Genomic DNA, 25,556 nt, shown 5'->3' with positions numbered 1-25,556 from the left:
TCCCACATAATTTGTCTGCATCACTTACTCGGGGTTCAGTTACTATTTTGGCAGCAAACTGATTTTTACCTGCTGTCTGTGCACTTGTCTCACACACAGCAGAGCTCAGGTGGCTCTTATCACGAAAACCTCCCCAGTCTGCAGGATGTACACTTCACTGTCACTTCTCACTTTAAATGTTTTTGTCTTGGTCAGTGTATCGTGCGGTCTTTAAAACCTTGTTACTGGATCCGCAGCTATCCCTGCTAACCTGTGATAACATCCAGGGTGTTCACTTAGTCTGTCAGCATAACTCCTTTTAAAATTCAGATAATAAAATAAAAAGAATACCTGTGGCTCCTGTCTTTAACATATTTGAGTGAGGGATAGGGAGTAAAGGCAGATGGAGGGATTGGGAAAAGTCCTGCTTGAGCTCAAAACATCCAATAATGTGGAACTCTCCAACAAGTATGCCTCAGTGTGTATGAGTGTGTAGTGATGCGTGTGTCTCTGGTGACAGGCACTCTTAGTGACTTACAGTGTGTATATGTGCGTCTTATGAGAGAGTATTGCAGATGGAAGGAGGAGGAGGAGGAGGAGGAGAAAGAGGAGGGGGAAGCACTTCTAAATATGCATCTTAATGGCTGCTCTGTTCCCACCATTCACACCAAGTGATGGAGAGAGTGAGGGCCAGAGAGGCAGGGGATGAGAAGGAGAAGTGGTGCTGCATGTTTTCAAGTGGGCAGCCAAGATGCGGGACGTGGACAGAAAAGACAGAATGGTGTAAGCAAACGTCAACAAGAGACAAGCTATGTGAGGATCTGCCATACCTGACTCCTTCAACCGTGGCCCCATTCCACAGTGACACACACACACACACACATACATACGCACGCACACTCATAGGCCTCAGCAGCAGTAGTACTGAGAAGCAGAGTGGAGAACTAGCCTCCTCAGGCAGTAGCTGTTTGTCGCTAAATGAAGGCCGGCATTCTTTGGTTTCCCAAGGAGCTGGGTGCCTGCCAGTCCCCCAGCCACTGAGTGCCATTTTATTAAGAACAAAATGGAGCCCCTATGAAAGGAGCCCAGCACTGAGCCTGCACAGGTCTCACTGAGCTGAACTTCGGCATAAACAAACAGCACCTTAAAGAGACAGGCATGCAGAAAATAAGAGCTGGCAGGGCCCCTCACGGAGCATCTCAGAGATACAAACAAGGCTGAGAATGGCAGAGGGAAGGATCCATCATCTAGATTCATCCCAGATATGAGATGGTTATTATCAGCGTGTTCTCATGTTGAAGAACTGTTTCAGAAGGACACAAGTGACTGCATAAAATAGGCAAGACGATGATAAGCTCCATGTATAAACACCACTGACGACTGCTGATTAGCTCTAAATGCTAATAGAGGCTGTTGCGTAATGCATTAATGGTTTATTTCCTGTTCCGACGACTGATGATTAAAATTTGCCTCTTTTTTTGTGATGCTACTACCTTCTCCTAAACCTCATCTCATTATTTACACCATGTTCTGCAGGTGTAGGATTTGAACTGCAACATGTTATTAATATTTTCTTTTCATATCATGCAAATGCATTTTAAGTGTGATGCCGAATGTCTAACTCCCAGTGTAACCAGGAGAGGTCAGTAACACTAAATCCCTGCTGCAGCTCCCTACCAATGTGTGTGTATGTGTGTGTGTGTGTGTGAAGTGTGTGTATGTGTGTGTGAAGCTGAGAGTGATTCTGTGTCTGTAAGAGGGTGAGAGAAAGAGAGAACCTCTCTGGTTTGTGGATACAAGGGCACGAGAGACTGTGGTTTTTTCAACAGTACGTGTGCATGAATATAGTGTATGTCTGTGTTTAAGTGCCTGTGTGTCTGCATGCAGCTTGAGTGAGCCTGATGCCCTGTCAACCCGAGAGATGAACTCTGCTCTCAAGACATATGATGGTAAAATAAACCATACTGATAAACGAGGCTGCATTCTCTTAAAAGTCAACCACACAGCTAATGGTTAACCAAAATAACTGAAACAAAATGTTACTTTTACATCAGTTTCAAGCAGGAGATACAATCTATATTCTGTTATTGAAGTATTTCTGACTGGCCAGCAGTATTTGAGTCCAAAGCAATTATTTAAAGTCACAAATCGTCTACACCATTCTCATATTTTGCTTTTAAAGAAAAATGTTTTTTTTTATTTTATTTACATAAATATTAACTACTCATTGTGAGAGAATATTCCGTTCAATGTAACAACTTGGATTTTGACAGGCCAGTTTTACTGCATGATAGTTGGAAAGCAATCTATGATCACACATTGGTATGGCATTAAGATGGCTTTGTTTCAGTGCAGTGGGATCTTTATTATGCCTGGGGAAGGCTACTGCCTCTTCCTCTGCCAATACAAATAAATATTCAGAGAGACAGCAACAATGCAAAACAGTGTTACCGAGCAGCCTCTAAATCACTCCTTTCTGCTGTTTGAAAAAAAAAAAAAAAAGAAGAAACAAAATTTCTGCATAACAGTTCAGGCAAAAGTCTTTCCATTTGCAACGGAATTTATGAGCACGCACATTGTTATCAACTCAACGTAATGAATCAAAGAGATGCAACATGTTCAGACTGTTACTGCACAACAAGGACAGAAGGTGCCACATGAACAGATTTTATATCAAAGCAGCCAACGTGCAGCTTTATCTTTCTGATGAGACTGAGTCTCTATTGGATCTCCTGGAAAATCTCCTGTAAGAAGAGGACAGGGAACTACAAGGCATGCTAAAAGACCAATGCCTCTGATCTCTGACACTCAGTAGGCTGACCAATGAAAATGATATACACATATGTATATATATCTAGACATCTATATGTGTATGTGTGTGTGTGTGTTTGTAATGCTACTTAAAACCCCTATAGCTTGAAACATCAATATTGTCCTTGTGCATTAACGCTACAAATGACTGACAGTCCGCACATGTCATAATTTCCAAGGAACTGTGTATCAGTGCTCCCCTTCTCATTCTCAATCACAGACACATGATAAAAACACACACATAGTATGATGGGACCCGTGCCAACATCTGTCTTTGATATTATTTAACTAACCGCTTTTTGTGGGAGCCCACCAGCACCACGGATGGCGTCTAGCGCTGTGCGCGTGTTAATCTACGAGTGCACTTCGGCGTCCATTCAGACACTCTGGCAAGTAACCGTTGCGTTGTTACTTCGTGTAAGGGTTGCGTGGTATGTGTGTGTGTGTGTGTGTGTGCTTGCGTGCGTGGTTGTGTTTGCTCACTATGTGTGTCTGCATTTCTGAGAATGTGACTGCATACCACTGCGCAATGTGTGTTTCCACAGACATGTGAGAACAGTGTGAGTGTGTGCGGTGGCTATCCCCCTCCACAGTAAAAGCCGCAGCCTCAAACCACATCAGAGAGTGTGTGGGAGACAGAATGACGAGGCCAGGAACCAGCCAGCATCTGCCGGCAGCCCCACACACACACGCGCGCGCACACACACACACACACACACACACACACACACACACACACACACACACACACACACACACACATACTTAATTTAGCATACTTGACCATCTACTTATTGATACATACTGTCTTTTATGCGGTCTCTCACTTTTTATCTCCCCCAAACACCCAAACACCAGCAGTAATTACACCTCAAGCTCCATGCAGTGGTCACTTGTTAGAACCAAGATGGAGCGAGCAGCAGAGGTAAGTGTTTGTGTCTGTGTGTCTTTTCACAGATATATACGCTGCCGAGGCAGAGAAACAAATAGTGAAATAGACTAATTCTTTTTTTTTTTTTTTTTTTTTTTTTTTTTTTTTTAAGTAGACAAAATCTACTGTGTTTGTTTCAGCATTTTGACATGGTGCAACTGTCATTCATGTCCGGGATATATAAAATTATTTGAATTGAATTCAGCTCACTGGATTCAGAAATAAACTGTAGACATGCAATAAATAACCTGACAGAAAACTGCAAAAAAAGACACACACACACACACACAGATGCACAGGTATACATTCACCTGCATGCTTTAGCATGTAGTATGTATGTAGCCCATACTAAAAGAACATTTTATCTGAGCTTCTCCCATTATCCACACACATACATGATACAACTGCCAGCCAAAGGCCACGCTTGAAATTTCTCACGCTGACACAAATACACACACATACACAGACAAAGACACAGCACAAGTGCAGGTCATCCATGGGTGAGTGAAAGCTAGAAGCAGTGTTTTTCCTTGCGGTGGACACACATCAATTTCAAGGAAATTGCTTGCCCCATTATTGGAAAGTGTTACCGGAATGTCAATTAAGGGGGAAGTTTTTAACCTCGCACCACACAAATAAACAGTGCACCCCGCACCCCCTTATTAAAGGCAGTGTCAGCGCAGACAGTGAGTCTGGACGGAGTGAGGGAGGCCGGGATGGAGGAAGGGAGGCCCGGTTTAAGGGAGAAGGGAAGAAATGAGACCTGATGCTTGCAAAAAAAGAAAAGAAAAAAAAAAAAACCTTGTGGCCCTGCTTTTTTAGGTCCAATACCCTGATAACCACTCTAAACTCCGGCTCTGGATCAGACCCACTTAAAGTTAAGCTCAACAGGTAGGGACCATGAGGGGCTAAGGGTCACATAAGTAGAAGAGGAAGTATTGAAGGGCAAAAGGAAACAGTACAAAAGTGTATTGTGGTTCAAATAATGAGTACGGCACACATGTGACATGAATGATGTAAAGGGGGTCCTTGGTTCTGTGCAGGATTACTAAAAACACAGGTGGTACAGCGCAGGGAAAGGAGCATGCTGCCAAAACGCTAGCAAACATACAACCAAATATGCAACCTTTAAAAACAACTTCAAGCAAAAGAGACAACATGAGAATACCTGGATGCTGTCGGCCAGAAAAAACACGTGACAGGAATGTCTGATAGTGATGTGAAAGTACTGAAGTTACATATTGTAAGATGGTTTCTGTGACAACAATGCTTCTTGTGGATTTCATTATTCTCCATTTTCTATGATTGGTTCAATGTACAAGCTGTGCAACACTGATAACTACTGGTTACTGATAACCTGGATGTTTGAAGCTTTATTTATAGCCTGAATCCAAAATTGTCCCAATTTTTCAGCCAGGTCACAAAGATTCATAAGGGACCCGAAGAATTCAGAAAAAAAAGGCAGCCAGGAAAATCTACATTGACTGAAATGTCAGAGTGAGATTAGCAAGAGATCAAAAGGCAAATCAAAAACCCATAATACTTCAAACAGGTATCTTCTACTGATGCTTTACCCAAAAAAAGAGCCTCCAAAACTGGATGGAGCGTACTCAGATGGCTCCAGGGGGTCTACGTCTGCAAGCTCAAAGGCATGTGAAATGCCTTCACATTGTCAGTGTGTGGGCCTCTGGAAAAAGGCTTGCCAAAAGCCCCATCACCATAACAGTCGAACAGCTGCTCAGAGGCAACGTGTTCCATATAGCTTGCTAGATTACACACTGGACACAAACGATGAAATTTATCCTCTCACTCTGGATGGAAAAAGAAGAGGGCGTGAGTGTAGTGCAACTCATAGCCTGTTAAAATAATAAACAACTCGGGTAGAATTTAGCAACATATCTCAAATCATGTTTTACCATCCAGTGAGCGGGACTGCAAACCCTTGTTCAGAAAATATTTAAATGTCAAGCTGAATTATGGCGAGATATGATGCATTGCGCAGTGCTAGATCGTTTTCATTTTATGTCACAGCGCTGCAATAAAAACATGCACCCTAAGGCTTTAATGGTGTTAGCGTTGGAGGGGTTGGTACGTGATAGTTTAATATGATGACAGCTTGACTCTCAATTTTTGAGAAGTGGATGACGATTTTAAGGTAAAAATCTCTAACTTTTTCCAATTCAAACTCCATATGAAGCATTCATGGAGAGAACTATTGAGTACTGAGAGGTGGTGATGTAGAGGAGAGCAGTTAAAATACTTTAATGCCATTATCACCTGATGACTACCAAAGAGTCGTCTAGATTCAAAGTGTGTCAAATGTACAGCTTATGGTGAATCTGTACATCATCCAATTTCAATGTTACCCTGCAGGCCCACAGTCAATACCCTGTAGTCATGGGAAATTAAATGTTCCAGGAGATTTAAGGATCAAGGAAAGACAAGGCGCATCTTGAGTGGCCATGAATATCCACACGCCTGTCACTGTTCAGATAGCTGGTCAAGGCTGCACAGTCTGAATGGCACGTAAAGCCAGAGAAAATAGCCCAAGTTATCCAGTACAAAATGTAATTCTACTGCCCCAAATATGTGGCTGACTTCTTGGAACCAGTAAATGTGCAAAAGGAGAGAAAAAAAACCACAATAAGGGAACTACTGATTAATCCACAGAAAGAGCTTCCATATTAATAAAAAGCAAACCCCAGCTCTGACAGGAGGAAGAAAAGATGTGAAGAGTGGAGAAAGAGAGGGAGAGGGAGGCGAGAGGCTGATAAAGAGCTACAAAGAGATCAGCAGAAGAGCGACTCTGAATCTACATAGTTAATGAACGCCATTTCAACAGTTACCAGCGGCAACCAAAGAAGCTGCACGAAACATTCTCATGCCATTCTTGGTCTGTTTTTTAGATGAGCATGTGTGCATGCACGTGTTTCAAAGAGAGGTCTGAGCAAGCACATTCAAAGCATTTTTTTTCTCTTGTTTTTGTCTGCTTTTATGTAAAATAACCAGATTGTGGTTCTCATCTCCATCAACGTTTCTCTGAAACAAAGAGAAGGAACACAGAAAGGGAGGAGCGGTTTGCCAAAAAAACATGCCGCAAAGGGTGAGTGGGATGGCTGAAAATGGTGATGAATTATCTGTCTGGAAGTGTTCCGTAAAAGATCTAGAAAAAAGAAAAACAAAATCACCTATTCAAAGCCAGGCCAAACCTCACTTGGAGTCTAAACTGTAACAAGCTCTCAGCACTTTATTTGGTGCTTTAAATTAACTTCAGCCAATGATGCAGTTAATGAAAAATTATGTGCTGAAATCAGTTTACATCAACAGACACCCCAAAAAAAATCCAATTTTAGTGTGGTTTCAGTTGCTTATTTATACCCATTAATCATTTTTACAGCCTTATCCATCTACATGTATATTCCATGGGAGAGTGACAACAAAAAGATAGAGGTTGAGAAGCTGCTGTGCACAGAAGCTTTTGAACTTTCACATTAGCCACCACCTTACAGCTCTAATTGTCAATCCAGGGTTCAGCACAGGAATGCTGAGCAAATAATTACACCAGTGTTTTACTTTCATAAAAGCAGCCAAGGGCCTGGCTTCTCTCTTCACAACAGAAGTGTCCAAAGATAATGAAAACTAGTAAGCTGTCCACGGACAAACATTGGCTCTGATGGCAGTTATGACTGTCCACTGCGGCGCTAGAGTGTTAGTCATCCCAGGATGAATGAGTCACTGGAGTGAAACCTCAGGCACCACCCAGGTACCAGTTCAGTCATAAACACAGAAGACAGCATTGAGATGAGTGAGGGATGGGACTGGAAGGCAGGATTGCTAAAGTGTGGCATAATGCTGCCACCATGTGGTCAGTAGAGGAACAACAGCAGCAGGTCACGTCCAGTCGCAACCCAACTGCAGACTGAGCTGCTGCAGGTGAAAAAGCTTTCTTATTGTTCTCTCAGGATTGTGCACATCTGCGTCCTGCTGTATTAGTTTTAATCTCTTTCCCTCTTTTAACTATTAAAGGCATGGCTGGACAAAAAACTGCAATGTGGATCAATTTGAGCAGATGACAAATAATAAAATCGAAGGTAAAGAAGCATGCAATAGAGGAATTTTTATACTGGTGCTTGAATAAAAAGATGCAGGTGTAACAGCTGAGTATGCTCCATCCAAACTTGTTCTCATCTATATATATATACTTGTTATACTATATATATACTTGTTCTTTTATATATATATATATATATATATATATATATATATATATATATATATATATATATATATATATATATATTTTATTTTTATTTTTTTTAAATATATGTAGGGAACAAGGAGACAGAGTAAGAAAAACAACTTGGAGAGGTTCACTTTACTACTCCTTCCCCTGACTCCATGTGGGCCAAAATCACAGACTAATTACCCCAGTAATTACAGCGCTAATACTGCAAAGGCCTTGAGGCTGCACTCCTCTTTCCTATTTCGATTGAGGCCACTAGATTTTAGTCAGCTAAAGGGAATATTGGAGCTCTCAAACTACAACCAGTGAGCTGTTGAACACCTGTCATCCTTGGTCTTTCAGACAATGTGTTCAAGTGTGTACTTGTAACGTGTAAAAAGTGACATTCTGTACAATTAAAAAGGACCCTTTTACTATGATGCTCAACAGGACCTCCCAGCCAGAGACCGTCAGCCGATATGATGATAGATGGCAACATGAAATACCACTTCACCTTTTACTGACGGTAATCAGAAAACAAGTGGTTGTCAACTTGAGGTCCATGTCTGTGCTTTTGTCCGTAAGCATCCATGAAACAGTGAAAAGGGAATTATGATACATGTAACTCTAAATAAGCTGCATGACAGTATTTTCCAAAGAACTTATGACAAAATAACAAAATAATATCTATAGTCCTTAGATGCAACGAGTACTTTGTTAACAGTTTATGACATTATGAATGTTGCACATCGTAGGAGCATCTTGGACCAAAACAAAGTAGACTGACTTACAATTTCAGCATCAAGGCAGCAATGACTGTCAGCAGAGCGGTACAATGCAGAATGTGCAAACATGAGGTAGATTAACTCAAACCCATCATAGCATACCATACCTACAACAACTAACAGAGCTCTACTTATTGTGACGTCATTAAAAGGAAATTATGATAAATATGTAATGCAGTAAAAAGTATGAATCTGTATGATGACCAGGTCGGATTATAAAAAGAGGAAAAAAAGGAATGGAAATGAGTACATGAGCCAATTGTCTGTCACCAATAAATCAGATAAGAAAAGTGCAATTCACTGTGTTGGTCAGTATGTTCCTGGTCCTACTGATGCTCCCATACAACACTGTACACATCCCACTGGCTAATAGTTAATGCTGACTTTATATTATCTGCCCAGCATCCTAATAGAGCAAGAGCAATAGAAATGGGTGGGTAGTGAAAAGAGTCGTATATCTAGCAGTCCCAGACAAGGAACCAATTTTGTAAGAGGCTGCTGAACCATATGAGGACAATAAATATTGGACTTGCTTTCTGGGAACAGCGGGAAAATGAGATGCTTATGTTATTCTGGGCTTTTCCTCTGTTAGTGTAAACTGTACATATGTGAATACTTTCCCTGAATTATAGATACTCAACTCATTTTTTTTTTTTTTTTTTAAAAAGGGAAAACTTGTGCCAACTACTGAAACAGAAAGCCTTTCTGGCATGAATAAATGAACAAATAAATGAATGTATGAACGCCTTTATTGTCAATGCACAGATAAAAAAAAAAAGACAAAATCAAAATCTGTGCAACAAATGAGCAGAGCACAGTCATTGCATGTGATCAGCTTTGACATGCATGAGCTTTCTGTGCCATCTGAAGCCACATCAGATGGTGACTTAGCAAGCAAAACAAGTCAACATCTCTATGATGTACTGGAAAACAACACACTGCATCCAAAAGAGATTTCGTCTGTTGCAACTAACTTGTTGAAACAAGCAGCTTAACATGTATATGCAACAATTTTGGATTTAACATTTTTCTAATGTGTTCTTTCATGAGCAGATGGTCGTGGTGGGAAAAAAAATGCCATTTTATTTAACAAACCCTGCAGCCCCTTTCTCAGTAAAGTATTTTCTGCTGGAACACAAACAGGCTTATTTGCAAACAGATCAGGCAGCAGACAGATGTCAGTGCTAATGGGACAGTTTCATTTCTAAGCTCTTTATTTAAGGCTCGCCAGTGCCTTTTTTCACTATCTGATGTACTTAACTGCAAGATGTTCCCTGGCTCTTCTTTTCATGTGCATTCAGTTGTGCTTATGGACGATTATGCGTGATCACGCTCCGCGCCTGTTTCTCTACAGCGTAAATGATTCTAGAGAGCTTAACCACAGGGAGCAGTGACATGTCCTTTAAACCAATCCAGACAACCCAGAGCCTTTTTAAGCAAAGCAACATGCTGAATATAATCTGGTTTATTGAACAATCTCAACACCACTGAGACTCCTGCCTGTATTGTAAGAGGAGTCTTACATGTGTGAGTATGTATCTCTCTAAATGATTTGTTTGGATGATTCTTGTGGAGTTTCCTGTGGGTTTCCAGGGAATCAAGAAATTGTCACGAATAATTATTCGCGTCCGCTGTTTTGTGAGCAAATTGACTCCCCCATATCGAGTTTAACAGAGAAACTTTGTGAGTCATCAGTGGATGTGTCAGACTGAAGCACTGCTAATAAGCAAGGACAACGCATTATGTAGTTACAGCCACCCAATCAACAGAAATGATACGGTCTATACTTTGATTATGTGGTTACTCAGCCACTGTGCTGTTAAGCTTTGAGTGTATTTGCACATTAGCCAAATTTATGTGTAAATAAAACATGCGCCGGCAAACAAAAACACTGATTTACATTCCATCTGCAGCATGTTGAAAGATTAAATCAAGGTTGGTGAGAACACCGACGTACGCGGTGACTTCTGTTATTCAAAAGACATCAAGACTCTATCTTCAATAATCATTCATCATCAAGATGCAACAAGATGCATGACAGTGACGCCATAATGTCAGTCTAATATTCCGAAATGCCAAGAGGAAACTTGGTTTAAAGCAAGTGGCAGCCGTACAACAAATTCAAGCTGTCACAACCAGGATGACAGGTGTAAATACATCCTTCCCCAGAAAGACTGTTAGAAGATAACTTAAGAGATAAGATAATACTTCATTGTCTGCATGCACAGACAATTGCCCTGCAGTGCTGAATCAGCAATTACTGCAGACATAAATGCAGCATAAAGCTGCCAGTTGAGCAGTATGTAAATTCTAACAATTCAGCATTGTCATTTCATTGTATATGTGTGCAATAATCACATAGCAGGTTCTGCAATGTAGAAGGCAAATGAACTTGATGTTCTCATCAATTTCAAGGGTACCTGACATACAGGTTTGTTTATTGCCAACCGCGATAAATATCATTTATGTTTCCACATGACATAAATGAAACATGTAATCAGGACCTGGCACAATAAAAGGAAGTAATAAAAGATAACAAGAATAACTCTCAAACACAGAAAAAAAAAAAAACTTGTGTGCAGGTTAAACAAGATGGCAGCAGTAAAGCACAACTTGAAGTGCTCTTCAAGTCATCTGTTGAAACTTCCTGTATTTATTCATATCGCAATATTTATTGCAGGATTGGAATAAAACTGCAATGTCAGGTTTTTCCAATATCGTAGAATAAATTAACGTTCATATGTATTTCTCCTGCAGAGTGGGAGGGGCTGATTATAGAGCGTATGAAGGGGATCTGATTGCCGGTCTAAAGGCCTTTACAATCTGGGAACAATGCAAATAAGCAATATGAAATTATGAATAATTCGGGGGTAAACTATCACCATGTCTGTCTATGCCCACCAACTGTGATGCAAAATTGCAAATAAATTGTGAAATTTCTAAAACTCACAAGGTGGCAAGGTGGATTCCACATCAAGCCACGATAACAGGGTGTTGATGCTGCAGAAAAGCAAAGTCAAGAAGAGCACAATGGCTACTTCCTATTGTAGAAAAGAGAGGAGAATTCAGGATGAACTTTAGGATGTTCATTGGACGTTTGGGGGATCTGCTTTAGCAGCTAGCTGCTTGCTTTAAGAAGCAGAGACTAAATAATAGACGCTTGGCCACGATGATACAAAGTTTGAATGAAATAGCAGTAACCTGCATAGCTTGCAACTGCTGATCTATCTGTCAACATACCTTCCATGATTGGTCGGTAATATATCTTTTGGATTTGAATATTTTAACAAAAATTTGAAAAAATAAAACTCGTTAAATCGCTGGACCGAATTTTGTTGCTGATGCAAACATTCCCATTAATTTTAACCTAATCTGATAACAATGATTGCCTTAAATAAAAAATATTGCCTTGAATTATTACTTGAATTAGGTGTGTAAAGGCCTTAAGGGTGTGTACAGACCAGCCAGTGAAGAAACAACTCTCAACAGGTGGACCCTTGTAAGGTACCTGGGAGGGCGAGTACCTCGGAGCAGACACTCAGCTGTTTCCGTGTTCTGGACTTCAGCTGGACAGAGAGGCCAAAGAGCCAAACTGGACCTCCATGCTGCAGGGTGCTTAATACGGTAATGCTGAATATGTGGTATTTACATGTTGGCTGTACTACAGATATAAACAGAACATTTTAAAGCTGTGTTTTTCTTTTGACAAGAATAACAAAATTCTGCTCCCTATTGTTGAGTTTTAAAGCAGTGTTTCTTAATTCTGGTCCTCGGGGCCCACTGCCCTGCATGTTTTAGTTACTACCAACTCCAGCACACCTGATGCAGATTAACTTGACTGCTTGCGAAGTTTTATGAAAACCTGATAATGAGCCACTGATTTGAGTCAGGTGTGTTAAAGTAGGGTTACCTATAACATGTGCAGGGCAGTGGGCCCCGAGGACCAGGATTGAGAAACACTGTTTTAAAGTATAGCCTGATTCAGCATGCTATTATTAAAAACTGCTTAATAAAACGCTTGAAACATACAGGCTGCCTCTAGTAGAACAATGGGAAAAACTGCATCCTCAAACTAAGATGTAAAAGACCTTGCATAATAAGAGCTTACAGTGTAAGAGTAAAAGGGAAAACTGCAGGAGAGGAAATGATACTGATGTTACTGTTGGAGTAGATAATTAAGCTTTACTGTAATGCAGAGTTTGGCAGCCGGTCAATCACAGTTACATTCACTGTCTCCTCTCTCACTCTCATACTGCCCCTTTCTTCCTCTGCTGAGATTTACTGCAAACACAACCACCGCTTTATTACTTTGATCACTCCGTCTCCTCTGTTTTCATTCAGGTTACAATCTTTTATCCAACTCATATTTACAAAAATCAGGTCTACACACAAGGATTGAGAATTTAAGCTCACAAATGCCTCGTCTGGACATTGCCTGAGGACTGTACTACTCAGCAATTTCAAGTTTTCAGTGCCATGTAGGTGACTTTCTTTTAACTTGCCTAAATCACCATGGCAACCCATGCCAAACCTGCAACCTATTCCAAAAGACTTAGCATTCAAATGTGCAGGTTTCATTTAGCTCATGATATAGAGTAATATAGAGGAATTCAGAAATAGAAACCTGAAGAGATGCAGGTCAGTGATGCCACTAAATGAAGCTGTCAGATAACTTTTTAAAACTGACGAGGTGCACTGGCACCGTTGGTCGTAAAGAGTTAAAATTGAAGAAACTTTATGTGGCGTTTGCTTTGGATCATATGCGTCCAGGTTATAGTGCTGCTTCAGCAGCTAATAGAACAGAATCGGGGGACTAAATTAATCTAGCACTAATTATCTCCAAGAATATTCATTCAGTGAAAGTAATTGACTTTGGTTTGGCGATTTCCATGCATTTGTCATTATGGGACGATGTCACACTTGTTTAATTTTGCGTTTTGTGTTAATTTTACATTCTGACATTCTGACGTCCCCTTATGAAGGCTAAATTTTGCATATCGAGTATAATCTAAGCTCTTTCCAGCCAGTGAAGTCAGTCCCATATTGTCTTATTTCTTACTCTGTCCACGTCTCTCTTTCCTTTCTTTACCTTCTCCATTAACATTCTCTTACTGAACGCAACTGTCAGGTGATTGTTCATAATGTACACATTGTTCAGGCATAAAGGTGTCCACATGTGCACTTGGCACCACAACACTCTATACTGCAGTTCGATGATCGATTTTGAAGTCTAACATTGGACTGGTAGCTGTATGCTTTGGACACCTGGTGAAAAGAGGGTCTGCTGGGAATGTCTGACAAAACCCCGCTGTCAGAAAGAGCTTCAACTGTCACCTCCAGCTGTGTTCCACGCCGAGCTTGTTGAGCCGGCCAACCATAGCTGTGGCCACAAAGTCACCAGCGCCTTTTGTGGTCATCACACTGACATAGAGGGCTGGCGTCCGGCTATTTGGCCTGTGGGACACTGGAGCTAGCTGACAAGTATTGGCAGCCTAAGGGTGTGTTCAGGCCAAACGTGTTTTGAGCGTCACGAGCGGCAGGTTTCCATGTAAAGTCTACGGGGAGGCGCGGCAAGGGTGCGTCGAGCTTTCTTGCGTCGAGCTTTGGGCATTGGCATTCCGCGTGGAACGCGCGGCAAAAGTCAAAGATGGACAAAGCTGAACTTTGGCCGCTCGACGCGGGGCGTCAACCAATCAGCTCGCAGCGATCAGCTTGCAGCTCCTGGAGGATTCCTGTGGTGAACCCAGACACGAAGCTGAGATGCGATTACTCCGTGCAATATTTAGGATAACCATGCCCTGCTAAAAAGCTGAATGTTACTGATTTGGCAATGTAGCAGGATACGTTGCCTGGCAACGCTTTGTTTGGGGCGGCGGCGGCTCTCTGCTGAGTGCGGCTCTTGTTGCATTAACACTGACTAACTGCCCTATGACAACGTCCTCTAACTTTATTTATTAAATAAAACCATGCCATCTCTCTACTGAATCCGCCATCATTCAAACTGACCGGAAGGAAAGCGCCACCTCCCTCCTCTCTTGAGGCTCGCTCCAGACACAAGCGGCAGATGCGGCAGGAGCGTTGGGAGCGTTTTGGGCGTGGGACACAAAAGTGGCAGTTTAGTGACCAGCGGCGAGCATTCAGTGTTTTGAGCATTTTTGACGCTCAAAAACGCATTTGGTCTGAACACAACGTAAGTGAAACACAATGGGAGAAGTTTGAAGAGGACATGGACAATAACTTCCAGATGGCTTAGAGGATATTCTGACCCACCAACCAGTGGGTCAGGAGTGGCAAGCAGGTCAGCATCAATATCCTTCCTATGCTGGTGATGCTGACCTGGACCTTCGAAGGCAAAGAATAGTCTGGGCACCAAGGACTCCTACCTCCAGGCCTGAGGTAGGGCGCTTCCATTTGGGAGATAACCCAGAGGAAGACCCAGGATGCAGTGGATGGACCACATCTCCTGGCCTGGGAACACATTAAGTAGCCAGGATGAAGGAAGTTTAGGCTTCCTTTTTAAGGCAGCTGCTCCCGTGACCCAACCCCATATAAGTATCTAGAAAATGGCTTAATGGTATCTTCTCAGTCCACAGTTACCTGATCCACCCTTTTCTGGTCTATTTTATCTAAAACAGTTCCATTTAACTTCCTAAGCCTCATCTGTTTGTATCTTTCTTTCATAACATACCCTCATGAAGTCCTTCATTTTTAGATAGACATGGATCTCTCCATGCAGCTGCTGTGATATTAGGCCAGTATTGCTCTTTTGTGTCATCATAAACCTCCAAAGGAAAACTGTAAACAGCACAGCACAAGGGATGCTAGTGTAAGCCTTCACTTGTTTTCATTGCTGTAATTTTCATGAGGCTAGCGCAGCTCTGCAGGGCATGGAAGTGTTAAACAACAACTCACTGCTGTAAATGTATTCGTCTTCCATCCATAACAAACATCCCAACATTGCTGCTGTTGCTTGGCTTTTAGTTTACAGAAAGGAAAAAGACTAACTGACAAGACCCAGAGAGGATAGGTAGCATGAATGAATTATTAAGAAGACATAAAACACATCCCCTCTCTGAAAAAGAATATGTTTCTTTGACCATCTCCCGAGTTTTAAAAAGAGACACTTACTTATGAGTGACTAAAAGAAATATGTAGGGTGTTGGTGAGATGGAGAAATCTAAACACTGCTGCCTTTTATGACCCATCTCGCTGACGGTCTGTTAATATGCCTTTATATCTGTCTGTTTTCCATCTGGCAGTGGAGTTGCACAAAAGGATTGTTTGAATAAAAGTTTCTACCTGCTGTATTACACTGAGTAAGACTGCAGACCTATGATTTAGATGTTTGCAATATGAAACAGGAATTATGAGGCATCTTTTATCATGCATCTAATGCTGTATGCTGTTACAAGAGAAGAATTAATGAGTTCTCACCCCAAAACACACGCTGCAGGTCATCAGGTCCAGTGCCGTTCCCATCTCAACTCAAGAGTGAAACCACGGAGTGTGATAAAAAAGTTTTTAAAATGAACATCCCTTTTTTTTAACTTCAGTGATAGATCTGGAGGTTTGACTTTTGTCTCTGATCAAACCCAGAAAGTGCTCCAACTCCAGACAGTGGGGTTTAGCCTGTGCTGAAGGACATGAAGGAACATCAGATAAAAGTCCTTTTGGATTCCTGACATATGAATTCTGTTTGAGGTCCAGCCATCAGTGCCATATCATCTTTTCCACGCAGGCAGGCCTAGTCTAACATGCAGCAGTATGCTACAGAAAAACGTAGACTCTTTAAGTTCTCCCAACAGACTTTCGCCCACCTCTGCTGGTGTCCTGTTGCACCTGTGACACTGGAGAATCAATTACAAAGTTGGGGCTGGTAATGAGGGCTCCAGTTACCCGATCCTATGAGCAAGGGACAATATACGGGTCTTCAATATTTAATGTCCCTTCATCAACATGTCTTGCACTGCTGCATCCACAACACTCAAACCAACATCTACAAAGCCCACAGAGAACATTTTAATGAGTAAGTAAGGCCATTATGCTTTCTCAGTTAGATAAACTGGAAGAGGTCAAGGTCCTGTGGTTTCATAAGATGGAAACCAGGCAATAGTCTGGTGTTACTATACTCTGACTTTCAGTCTTTATCAGCTTGTAAAGTGGCATGAAATGTTTTCTTTATCTCCACCTGTCTGGCAAATGTTCATGAAAAGCAGCTTAATTTAATGTAGATCACAAACAGCTTTCTGTCCACTCTTAAACATCTTTATAAGGTATTTTTTGTTATTACCAAAAGCCATGTCATGATCACATTAAACAGTCAACAACATGGCTGAGCATTTCTACCTCACACCTGCAGTGAATACGTCTAAACTTAAGAAACAAATCCCATCATCTTCTCAGAGCGGGTGATTACGATTGAGGTTTTCCATCATCAGCATTTAGTGACACATCGTTAGCTGTGTGCTCATGTACTTAAAGCTTGTAATGTCTGTGTGCATTTTATTCACTTCAACTCAGCATCAGAGTGGACGCTTTGTGCTCTTTAATCAGCAGGACAGCAGGCAGAGGTTACTGGAACGGGCGAGTCAGCAAGTCCTTGTGATGAATGGAAGCGTTTCAAAATATGATGATCTGAGGAAACAAACGCTTCTTCATATTCTTGAACTTCTTCATTTAACTGCTGACTTTTCTTCTCCCGTTTAATAGAAAAAATTGAATAAACTTTACCCCGGTATTGAGAATGTTCTCCGTCAACATGGACAAATCTGTCGAGTATATAAAAAAAAAGTTTGCTTTTGTTTTTTTAAATATAGGTAATACAGGTACTACAGGAAATCTTGTTTTGTTTTGTTTTTTTTATTATACACACTTTTTCTTCCCTACTTGCTTTTGTTAATTTACCTTTTATTTTGGTGTTATTTTTCATTTTATGCTTAATGTAATGAAGGCCTGTTAAGAAAAACACGTGATTTTATTTATTTATGATTGTGAAAATGCTACTTCTCACTTCTTTGTGGATATGTATGAATTTGCTTTCTTCTTTAATTTCTTAATGTTGTCCTTTTCATTTTTTTTTCTTTTGGTTTACATGTTTGAAATAACAAATAAATGCAACGTTTTAGGCACTACTGGCCTATCTTTACCAATAAACATATACTCACATATTCATAGCATAATCATACTTTTGTGAAAGCAACTTGATTTACTGAATTACCACAAGTTTTGTGTTCGTTGTGCCCCAAATGTTTTGTTTCTTAATCTTTTATGATGCTCTTCTCCCTTCATTTGTTTACTAGTCTTGCTCTTGATTCACGGCATGATACCAGAATAATCAAACTGGAAAAAAGTATATATTTGCTGTTCTAGGCGGTTTGAAATAGTCTGTTGCATTATTTTTTTTGGTTATTTGTTTTTTATCCTTCAGTATGAAAACTGTAATTTGATGGCGTCTAAGAGTCACAAAACGATAACCACAAAGGTGCAGATGAAATTAAAAGATAAGCAGATTATAGTTAGGAAGGGAATATAATGTGCGTCAAACATGTGTGTCTGCTTGATGGTGGAATCTCAGTTACAGAGAAAAGATGGAAGAGGATAAAAACAGCAGCAGGATTTGGGTGATGTTACAAAAAATAATATCCCATAAAGCAGGAAGTAATGAATTAAACTTACAAACTTCCTCTTCAGCTTTCCCTTATTGCCACGACTCAGTCTGCCCTCAACTGTAGTTCCTGAGCTGTAGTCTGAGCGCATGTCCAGGTGGTCATCTGCTGACATGCTCTTGCGAAGGTATGCAGCTCTTGCCCGGAAGTGTGAAAAGGGCGACTGGGAGCGAGGACGGGCTTCTGCACAGCTACCCTGTTCGGTCTCGTCGTCACCCTCCATGTCATCCTCCAAACGCCACAACTCTCCTGTGAAAAAAAAAAAAAAAAAAAAAAAACAATGAAAAAAAGGAAAGAAGACGGATGTAGATACATGAGCACATGACAGATTCCATAAAGCAATTACTGGAAACTGTCATGCACTGACTGCTTCCATTAAATATTTCAATATGCACGTAATTTAGCTCCCTTTTAAGCTGAATTACTTTACAACCGCATTACATCCACAGCATTTTTCTTAGTCCACCTCCTTAGCAGCTTGATTAAGATTGCAGTTTCAGGACATAAATTACAGCTGATGTAAAACAAAGAGCAAAGGGCTGCAACGACACGGCGACTGAGCTTTCAAAGTCGCACAATAGGGATGGATGCGTGTTGTCAGAATTTAGCTCAGACACATTGATCACAGTCGAGTTCCTCTGAATTTGATGTCCGTAAGATGTCTTGTCATTGCCAAAGTCACACTCAAAAAGCACTGTCTGGCCCTTTAGCTGACAGACTCTGGTGTTCTGGCAACTTACATTCACTGCATGAGCAAGATAGCACCTGCAGGAAAATACATTTGAAGATTGACTAAAACAAATTAGACATAAATTTAAAAAAAAACGTACGTACTGAGGTCAAATTTGACTAGGGTAATGAATTATTCAAACACATTTAATTCTCTTCAACATAGTAGAGCTCAGGAGACAATTTAACATGTTTACCATGCTGCTCACAGATAAAAAAAAATATATGCATTGTTAAACTATTAATACTAGTAATGTTTGTTTTTTATCTTTATTTAAATATGCCATCCTAATCTCCTGATAATGAAATACCATTTATAATAGCACTGGTATGTGTAGGGTATTACTTCATTTTCACAAAGATGAATTAACAGACTGTTTCAGTTGTCGTGTCTCAGTAGAAAAAAAGAAAACAAACATCAATGGCACATTTGATGCACAACATTAGCCCTTTAAAGCCAAATGTATCATATTTAATATATACAGTTTCAGAGACATCGTGCATCACTTTATGGTAGAAACTTAACTCAAAACCTTCTTGTACATCATATGATACTGGTCTCATGTCCTCTGGTGGACACCAGAAAGCAGAATAACACACTATAAGAATTTTGACCTATTACATGATAATATATGGTAAAAATTTTTTAAAAAATTTTAAAAAGTCATTTTCTTTCTGTCTGCAAAGTTTTTCATCGGTTAGGCTTTAAAGGGGCAGGAAAAGTTGATGAGGAAATTATGTATTTACATTATTTTAATATGCATTTAAGTATATGTGTTTTATTTTTTATTTCTTTAGCTTTCTGAAAACACATTTTACTATTCTGTTTGGGTGCAGGGATTATTTCATTCATTTTATTCACATGAATCGATTAATTTTAATAGCTTTTAATAGTCTAACAGGAAACGGTAATAATTTTTTACATATATAATCAATTTAATATGCAAAAAAAAAGTAATGTTGTGTCAACACCTGATTTTGAACAACAGTGTGCAGCAGCCAAGTTAATTTTTTTAGCACCTGTCAAAATATTTGCTCAGAATCACCTAAGATGAATGGAAACATGTCTGTAGAGATAGGGAACTGCTGCCTCCCTCACGTCGCAGTATGTGTTGCTAAAATGAATGAATGTAAATGAATTTAAAAAAAGAAATTAAAAAATATATATAAAGATCTGAACTTTTTTTTACAGTAATCATTTTACAGTTGATAAAAGTCACAGCACCCATTTATGGTCAACATAAGTTTATTGTGTAAATATACATATGTGGGGGACTTTTCTGTTGTATAATGTTGGTGTGAATCATAAGAAATTCATTGGCTCTCCTGCTGCATGAAGTGTCTGACAGCAAATCCTGTTTTCAGGTAACAACAGAACACCTGGTGCTCTTTGTTTGCTGCTGGCATAGTTTGAGAGTTAACAAGCTGAATTTCCATCCAAAGGTAAAGCTAATCTGAAGCAGGCAAAAACTACAATGAATTGGAACAAATCAGGCTGTTCTGGATATAGCAGAATGAAATAGAAAGAAGTTTAATAAGTACAAATAACCCACACACACTGCAGTGGACATCCACTATGGTAACACGGAGAAAGTGCTTCTTTATCTCTGGCAATAGCTGGGATATTATATCATGTCTGAGTAGATGTCAGCTGTGTGTGCTTGTTTACCAAACACAGGCCAACAGGAACCCCTGGTGAGTCATGTTATTTGAATATCTGTCAGTTCAGATGTGAACTGGAAAGTTGTTTCTGCTCCTTCTTGAGAATTCCTGAAACATTTCCATCAAAACTTTACTTAAAACAGCCAAAAACCACTACAAGGGTATGACTTTTGGGACATGGATGATGACTTTTGCTTTAAATATTCATTGAAGCTGGCCATGTCATCGACTAGCCCAGGGTGTATTGCCGGGATAGAGGCTCCAACTTCCCCACAACCTGAATGTTGGTGGATGGATGGATGGACGTATGGATGGATGGATCTGCAGTAATCTTCTGTCTCAGAAAGGCAAGATTATACAGCATACATGTCAAAACAGAAGGTTCCAGGAACGAGTCCCAGCTACTATACTTTTATTAGCAATTTGCAAGTAATCAAATAAAAAATCAGCACTAGATATGGCAAGAGGGCAGTAGAACTTATGGCTTTATTTGTTTATGGTTGTGATAGCTCAGAATAATATTCTGTAAGACTTTATGTTTTAGCCTTTCGCCCCAAATACTGCTGGGATGGGCTCCAGCTTCCCCACGACCCTTCATTGGACTAAGCGGTTAGAATAAGGAATGAGTGAATGAATGACTTCATGTTTTATCCAAACATGTTAAACTGCAGCTGCAGAGAATTCAGCTTATTAATATTTAGACATGCAATGTCCCACTTAAACTAAAAATAATGGGTCACAAATGTTTTTCTCCCATTAAACCAGTTACAAAGTCTGACACTTTTCCAATCATTTATCTGGCTGAAAACATGAGTACAAGCAGCCATGTCTGTCAACCAACAAAGGAAGTGGGGCTCCTGGCTTGCTGAGCTCACTCAGCTGTTAAAATTGATCGAGAAAGTGAAATCATTACATTTTTGACACCTCCAATTTTTTGTGACCTTGTACAATTTAGCTTCCACTTCTTGAAAGAGACATCTGAATTACCCTGGAATGAGAAGTGGACATTGTATTTCATATTGCAGCGACGAAGCAGGGACAGTCATCTGCTGATGCTTGGATAAATGGACAGAATCAAATGAGAACATTTATAAAGTCCCATTCATTTGCAAAATGAAGATTCAAGTGTAGATTCATACTAAAGCAATTGCAGGCCATGAAAGGTTATTAACAGCATCTTTTAGAGGATAATAAAGACTGACAGGCAACTCTCCATTATGTTAAAAATCAATTAAAGAGAAGACTTAAAGAAATTGATATGGGTCCATGGGCAAGTTCCTTTTATTTTTTATCAAATTACGTTTTTTCCCTTAGCTTTTTGAGAAATTAGCAGTTTTTCATAATCCTAAATTAACTTGTACCCATACATATTATACGTGTATGGTGCTGATCACACACTATGTTTTTACCAGTGCAAACTGCTATAAAAAGCATTAAAATATCACAGCCTGTTTACTTGTCTAAATCATTTGACTTTCACTGCAAGCTAAGGACTTGAGGACTAACGCGGGCTGCAATTTTTTTCTCCCACTTATTATAGAGCAGCACATACAAAAAAAAACAAAAACATACAACATTAAGTTTCTTTTATGTAATCTTTACGTTGCCTGCTAATAATAACCTTCATCAAAGATTGTAGGTATTACCTTTGATAATGAGTACTTTCCTGTAAATGTCAAATAACATTAATGTCTAAGCAGCTGCTGAGATACATCTGGCTTCCAAAGCTGAGCTCAATAAAAACAACTTGTGAGGAACTCCTGGTGTGAACTACGACGTGTATTTCTTACTAATAAAACATGATGCTTAAAACTGTGAATGAAGTTTAACTGGCTTATTAAACAATGAAAAAAAAGTTGTCCTCTTCCTACTGGAAGGATAAAGAGAGGAAGACAGTGAGGCAGCATCATTGTCAATGACAGTAGTTGCTAGGCAACAAGGAGCCACGTGAGACTGAATCCTCTAATTTGAAATTTGCATCTTAGAGCAGCACTCGGGCAGAGGGAAAAACAACACAGACAGACACAGACAGCGGAGATGTAAAGGGACTTAAAATGGAGCACTTAGCCCAAATCAGCTGACCACAGACAATGCTGTCCAGTCAAGGACCATTAGACATTGTAACAGGAGGTCTATATTGGACAGGAGCATCGCAGGTTGGGTCTAATCCCCTCTAACAAAGTGAGTTTATTGATAAAATAACATTGTCATCCTTCAAATAAGAGGCTTAATGACCAAAAGAAATGTAAGAGGAGACTTGGCCAGAGGGGAAAAGCGTAGAAAATCTCAGGCAGAGTGCACTCTCAGTCTTTGTGCGTCTCTTTTTTTTCTTCCATTTCTTAATGTTTATCATTGAAAGCTCCTCTGGCACTGACAGACAAAAGTAAAAAAGCTAAAAACCTGTTTAAACACGGCCTCACAGTTAAACTAAGTAGCACTTGCTTTGGCTGTAATAGAATGGAGATTGTTGTTAACCTAAACAGAGAGATAAATAAACTACGCATTTGACTTAAAACCAATGCTGTCTGCATGACAGTTAATACACACTTATCTTCTTGTACTACATGCTGTAAAATGACAAGTACAAATAAAAGACACCTGCCTGGAGCATCTTTCATATTTAATCCTCTCAGCATTGCAGCAAAATATGCAGTTTAATCATAAACAGCTGCACTGCTGAATGAAAGTAGAATATTAGCACAATACCTGTTCAACACACTGTCTGCATGTTTGAATATGAACTCTGACTTTGTTGTTTTATTCTCTTGTGAAAACGTCTCTGAGTTTATTTCCAAGTTATTTCCTCCTGTAGCACTCCGTCAATCCACTGGGACTTTGGTTTGCTTCAAGAAGAAAACTTTTCCTTATTTTAATAAGGTCCCTTCTCTAATGTTTGGTTGTGTCTTTTTTTTTCTCCTTTGTGGAGTTTCATACTCCTTTTCTCTCAGATGCTGCAGAGAAGACGGCGCCTTGTTTCAGCAAGTGGAAGGCTCCTGTGCCTGCTTCTCTTGTTTTAAACATCACAAATATGGCTGATAATGCAACATTTTCCCACTTTTCTTCAAAATTCCAACCCTCATCAGTTTATAGTCTAGTTGTATAGTTCAGCGAGCACAACCAGTAAAGAAAAACCACTGCGGACTTTACATTATCCTGGTTGTCAGTGAAAGCATGCGACAAAAGGAGAGAAGATTTGTCCAGCTCTGATTCTACAGCTGGAAGCTCTTAAATGATTGTTTGGGTTTATTTCATAAATGACCCACTTTGGAAACATCTCAGAGCTGCGAGAAGCTGAATCAAATGTGCGACCGTCCACTGAGAATTTAAAAATGCATTATGAGACACTCTATATAGGTCATTTTTAAAACTGAATTAATACACAAATGCACATAGTTCGTATACTTGATTAGTAGTCTTTATTTTTTAATTTTTTCTGGAAAAACCGTCATTTAAACTAAATTTATCTCAGAAAAAGTCTCGCTTACATTCTAGTTTTAGACGGATTTTTAACAGAGCAGCTCCTTTCTGATCTATATAAATATCAAAGCCCTACTCTAGACGCTTCTCTCATGTCACTTATGAATGTTTTCTTCCCAAACAACATCACTTTTGTCCTCAAGATGAAAGCTGTCTCTGTCAGCAGAGCACGACTTCAGGATTCTCCGTGACAGCTTTCCCCTTTCAGGTGAAGGAAACACCGCTTGATTTACAAGCAGAAAGGGGAGCAAGAAGCGAGAACAGAGAGGCGCGGAAAGGACATCCTTTATCTGTTTTGTACACGCCGCTGCAGAACCGACTGGGTGTTGTGTGTACTCAGTCATGTAAGGCAAATATATAAGACGTGAGCAAGTGTGGAAGTTTAAAAGGGGAATGAAATGCGTTGTGCTGGACATGCAATATCTAAGGAGATTGAAGTTTAAGCTGCAGTGCCTTTTACAATATTGCATTATTACAGGATCTGCACCACATTGTGGCCTCAAAGGTCAGAGATAGGTTTTCGGGGATCAACAAGAGGGTCGGAAATAGTTTCTGCTCAATCTTGTGAACAAACAAACAACTTAATAAACATGTACCCCTTCAGCTTAGCCTCATGTGATGAAAGATGAAAAGAACAACCACAAAGCTCTCATGCGCCATATATCCAACCACTGGAAACAAACACGTGTAAGCTATTAAGTTGCAGGCTCCTTGTTTTGTTTTTTTTACCTGCTGGTGGCAGAGTGCAGGCCTTTGAGTGGCTGGTACCAGAAGGGGGATTCTTCCTGAGTGGAGAACTCCCACCGATGAGATCAGAGGGGTGGACTCTAGAGACCGTTGGAGACTGGGGAATGCTGGGAAGTGTACGTGACTTTGCCAGTCGGGGTCTCTGTAGCTTCCTCTCCAGCGACCTGCATAAAGAGGAACATAAAGCGCGAGTTGATTTCATCAGTTTGTTTAATAACCTCACATAAATGTCAGTAGGACGGCAGCAAAAATCGAACCATGCAAGCAATAAATCTATGACAAAATAGCTACCCAACACAACATATAAACGCACATAAACACGTACTTGCACTCTCACACACACACACACCAACCAAGCTTGTTATTAGTGAGGAATGAGCAACAGCTTTACAGATCAATAGCGAAATCACTTTCAGCTCAGCATAATCAGGCTGAGAGTCATTTGGATCTCTAGAATAACTGATTAATCACAGCAGCCGATACCACACAGTGTCTAATGGAAATCAATAGCCACAATCAAACGGGCAACTTGCCACAACATTCATGTG

At 40.1% G+C, this 25,556-nt stretch overlaps 1 protein-coding gene across 1 annotated transcript in view; it reads right to left on the bottom strand.

The window, feature by feature from the left end:
* Positions 1–25,556, bottom strand: part of ankfn1b (ankyrin repeat and fibronectin type III domain containing 1b) — a gene marked incomplete at both ends in the record, with an annotated part of 119,106 nt that overhangs the window by 86,115 nt on the left and 7,435 nt on the right. Inside the window, 2 exons of the mRNA XM_079260575.1 lie at positions 18,404–18,642; positions 24,991–25,172. Of these exons, the coding sequence (XP_079116701.1) occupies positions 18,404–18,642; positions 24,991–25,172 (421 nt within the window). The remainder of the gene's footprint in view (positions 1–18,403; positions 18,643–24,990; positions 25,173–25,556) is intronic.

The sequence above is a fragment of the Telmatherina bonti genome (genome assembly GCF_933228915.1).
Source record: "Telmatherina bonti genome assembly, chromosome: 21".
In the NCBI taxonomy this organism is placed as follows: Eukaryota; Metazoa; Chordata; class Actinopteri; order Atheriniformes; family Telmatherinidae; genus Telmatherina; species Telmatherina bonti.
This window is presented reverse-complemented; position numbering and strand designations above follow the sequence as displayed.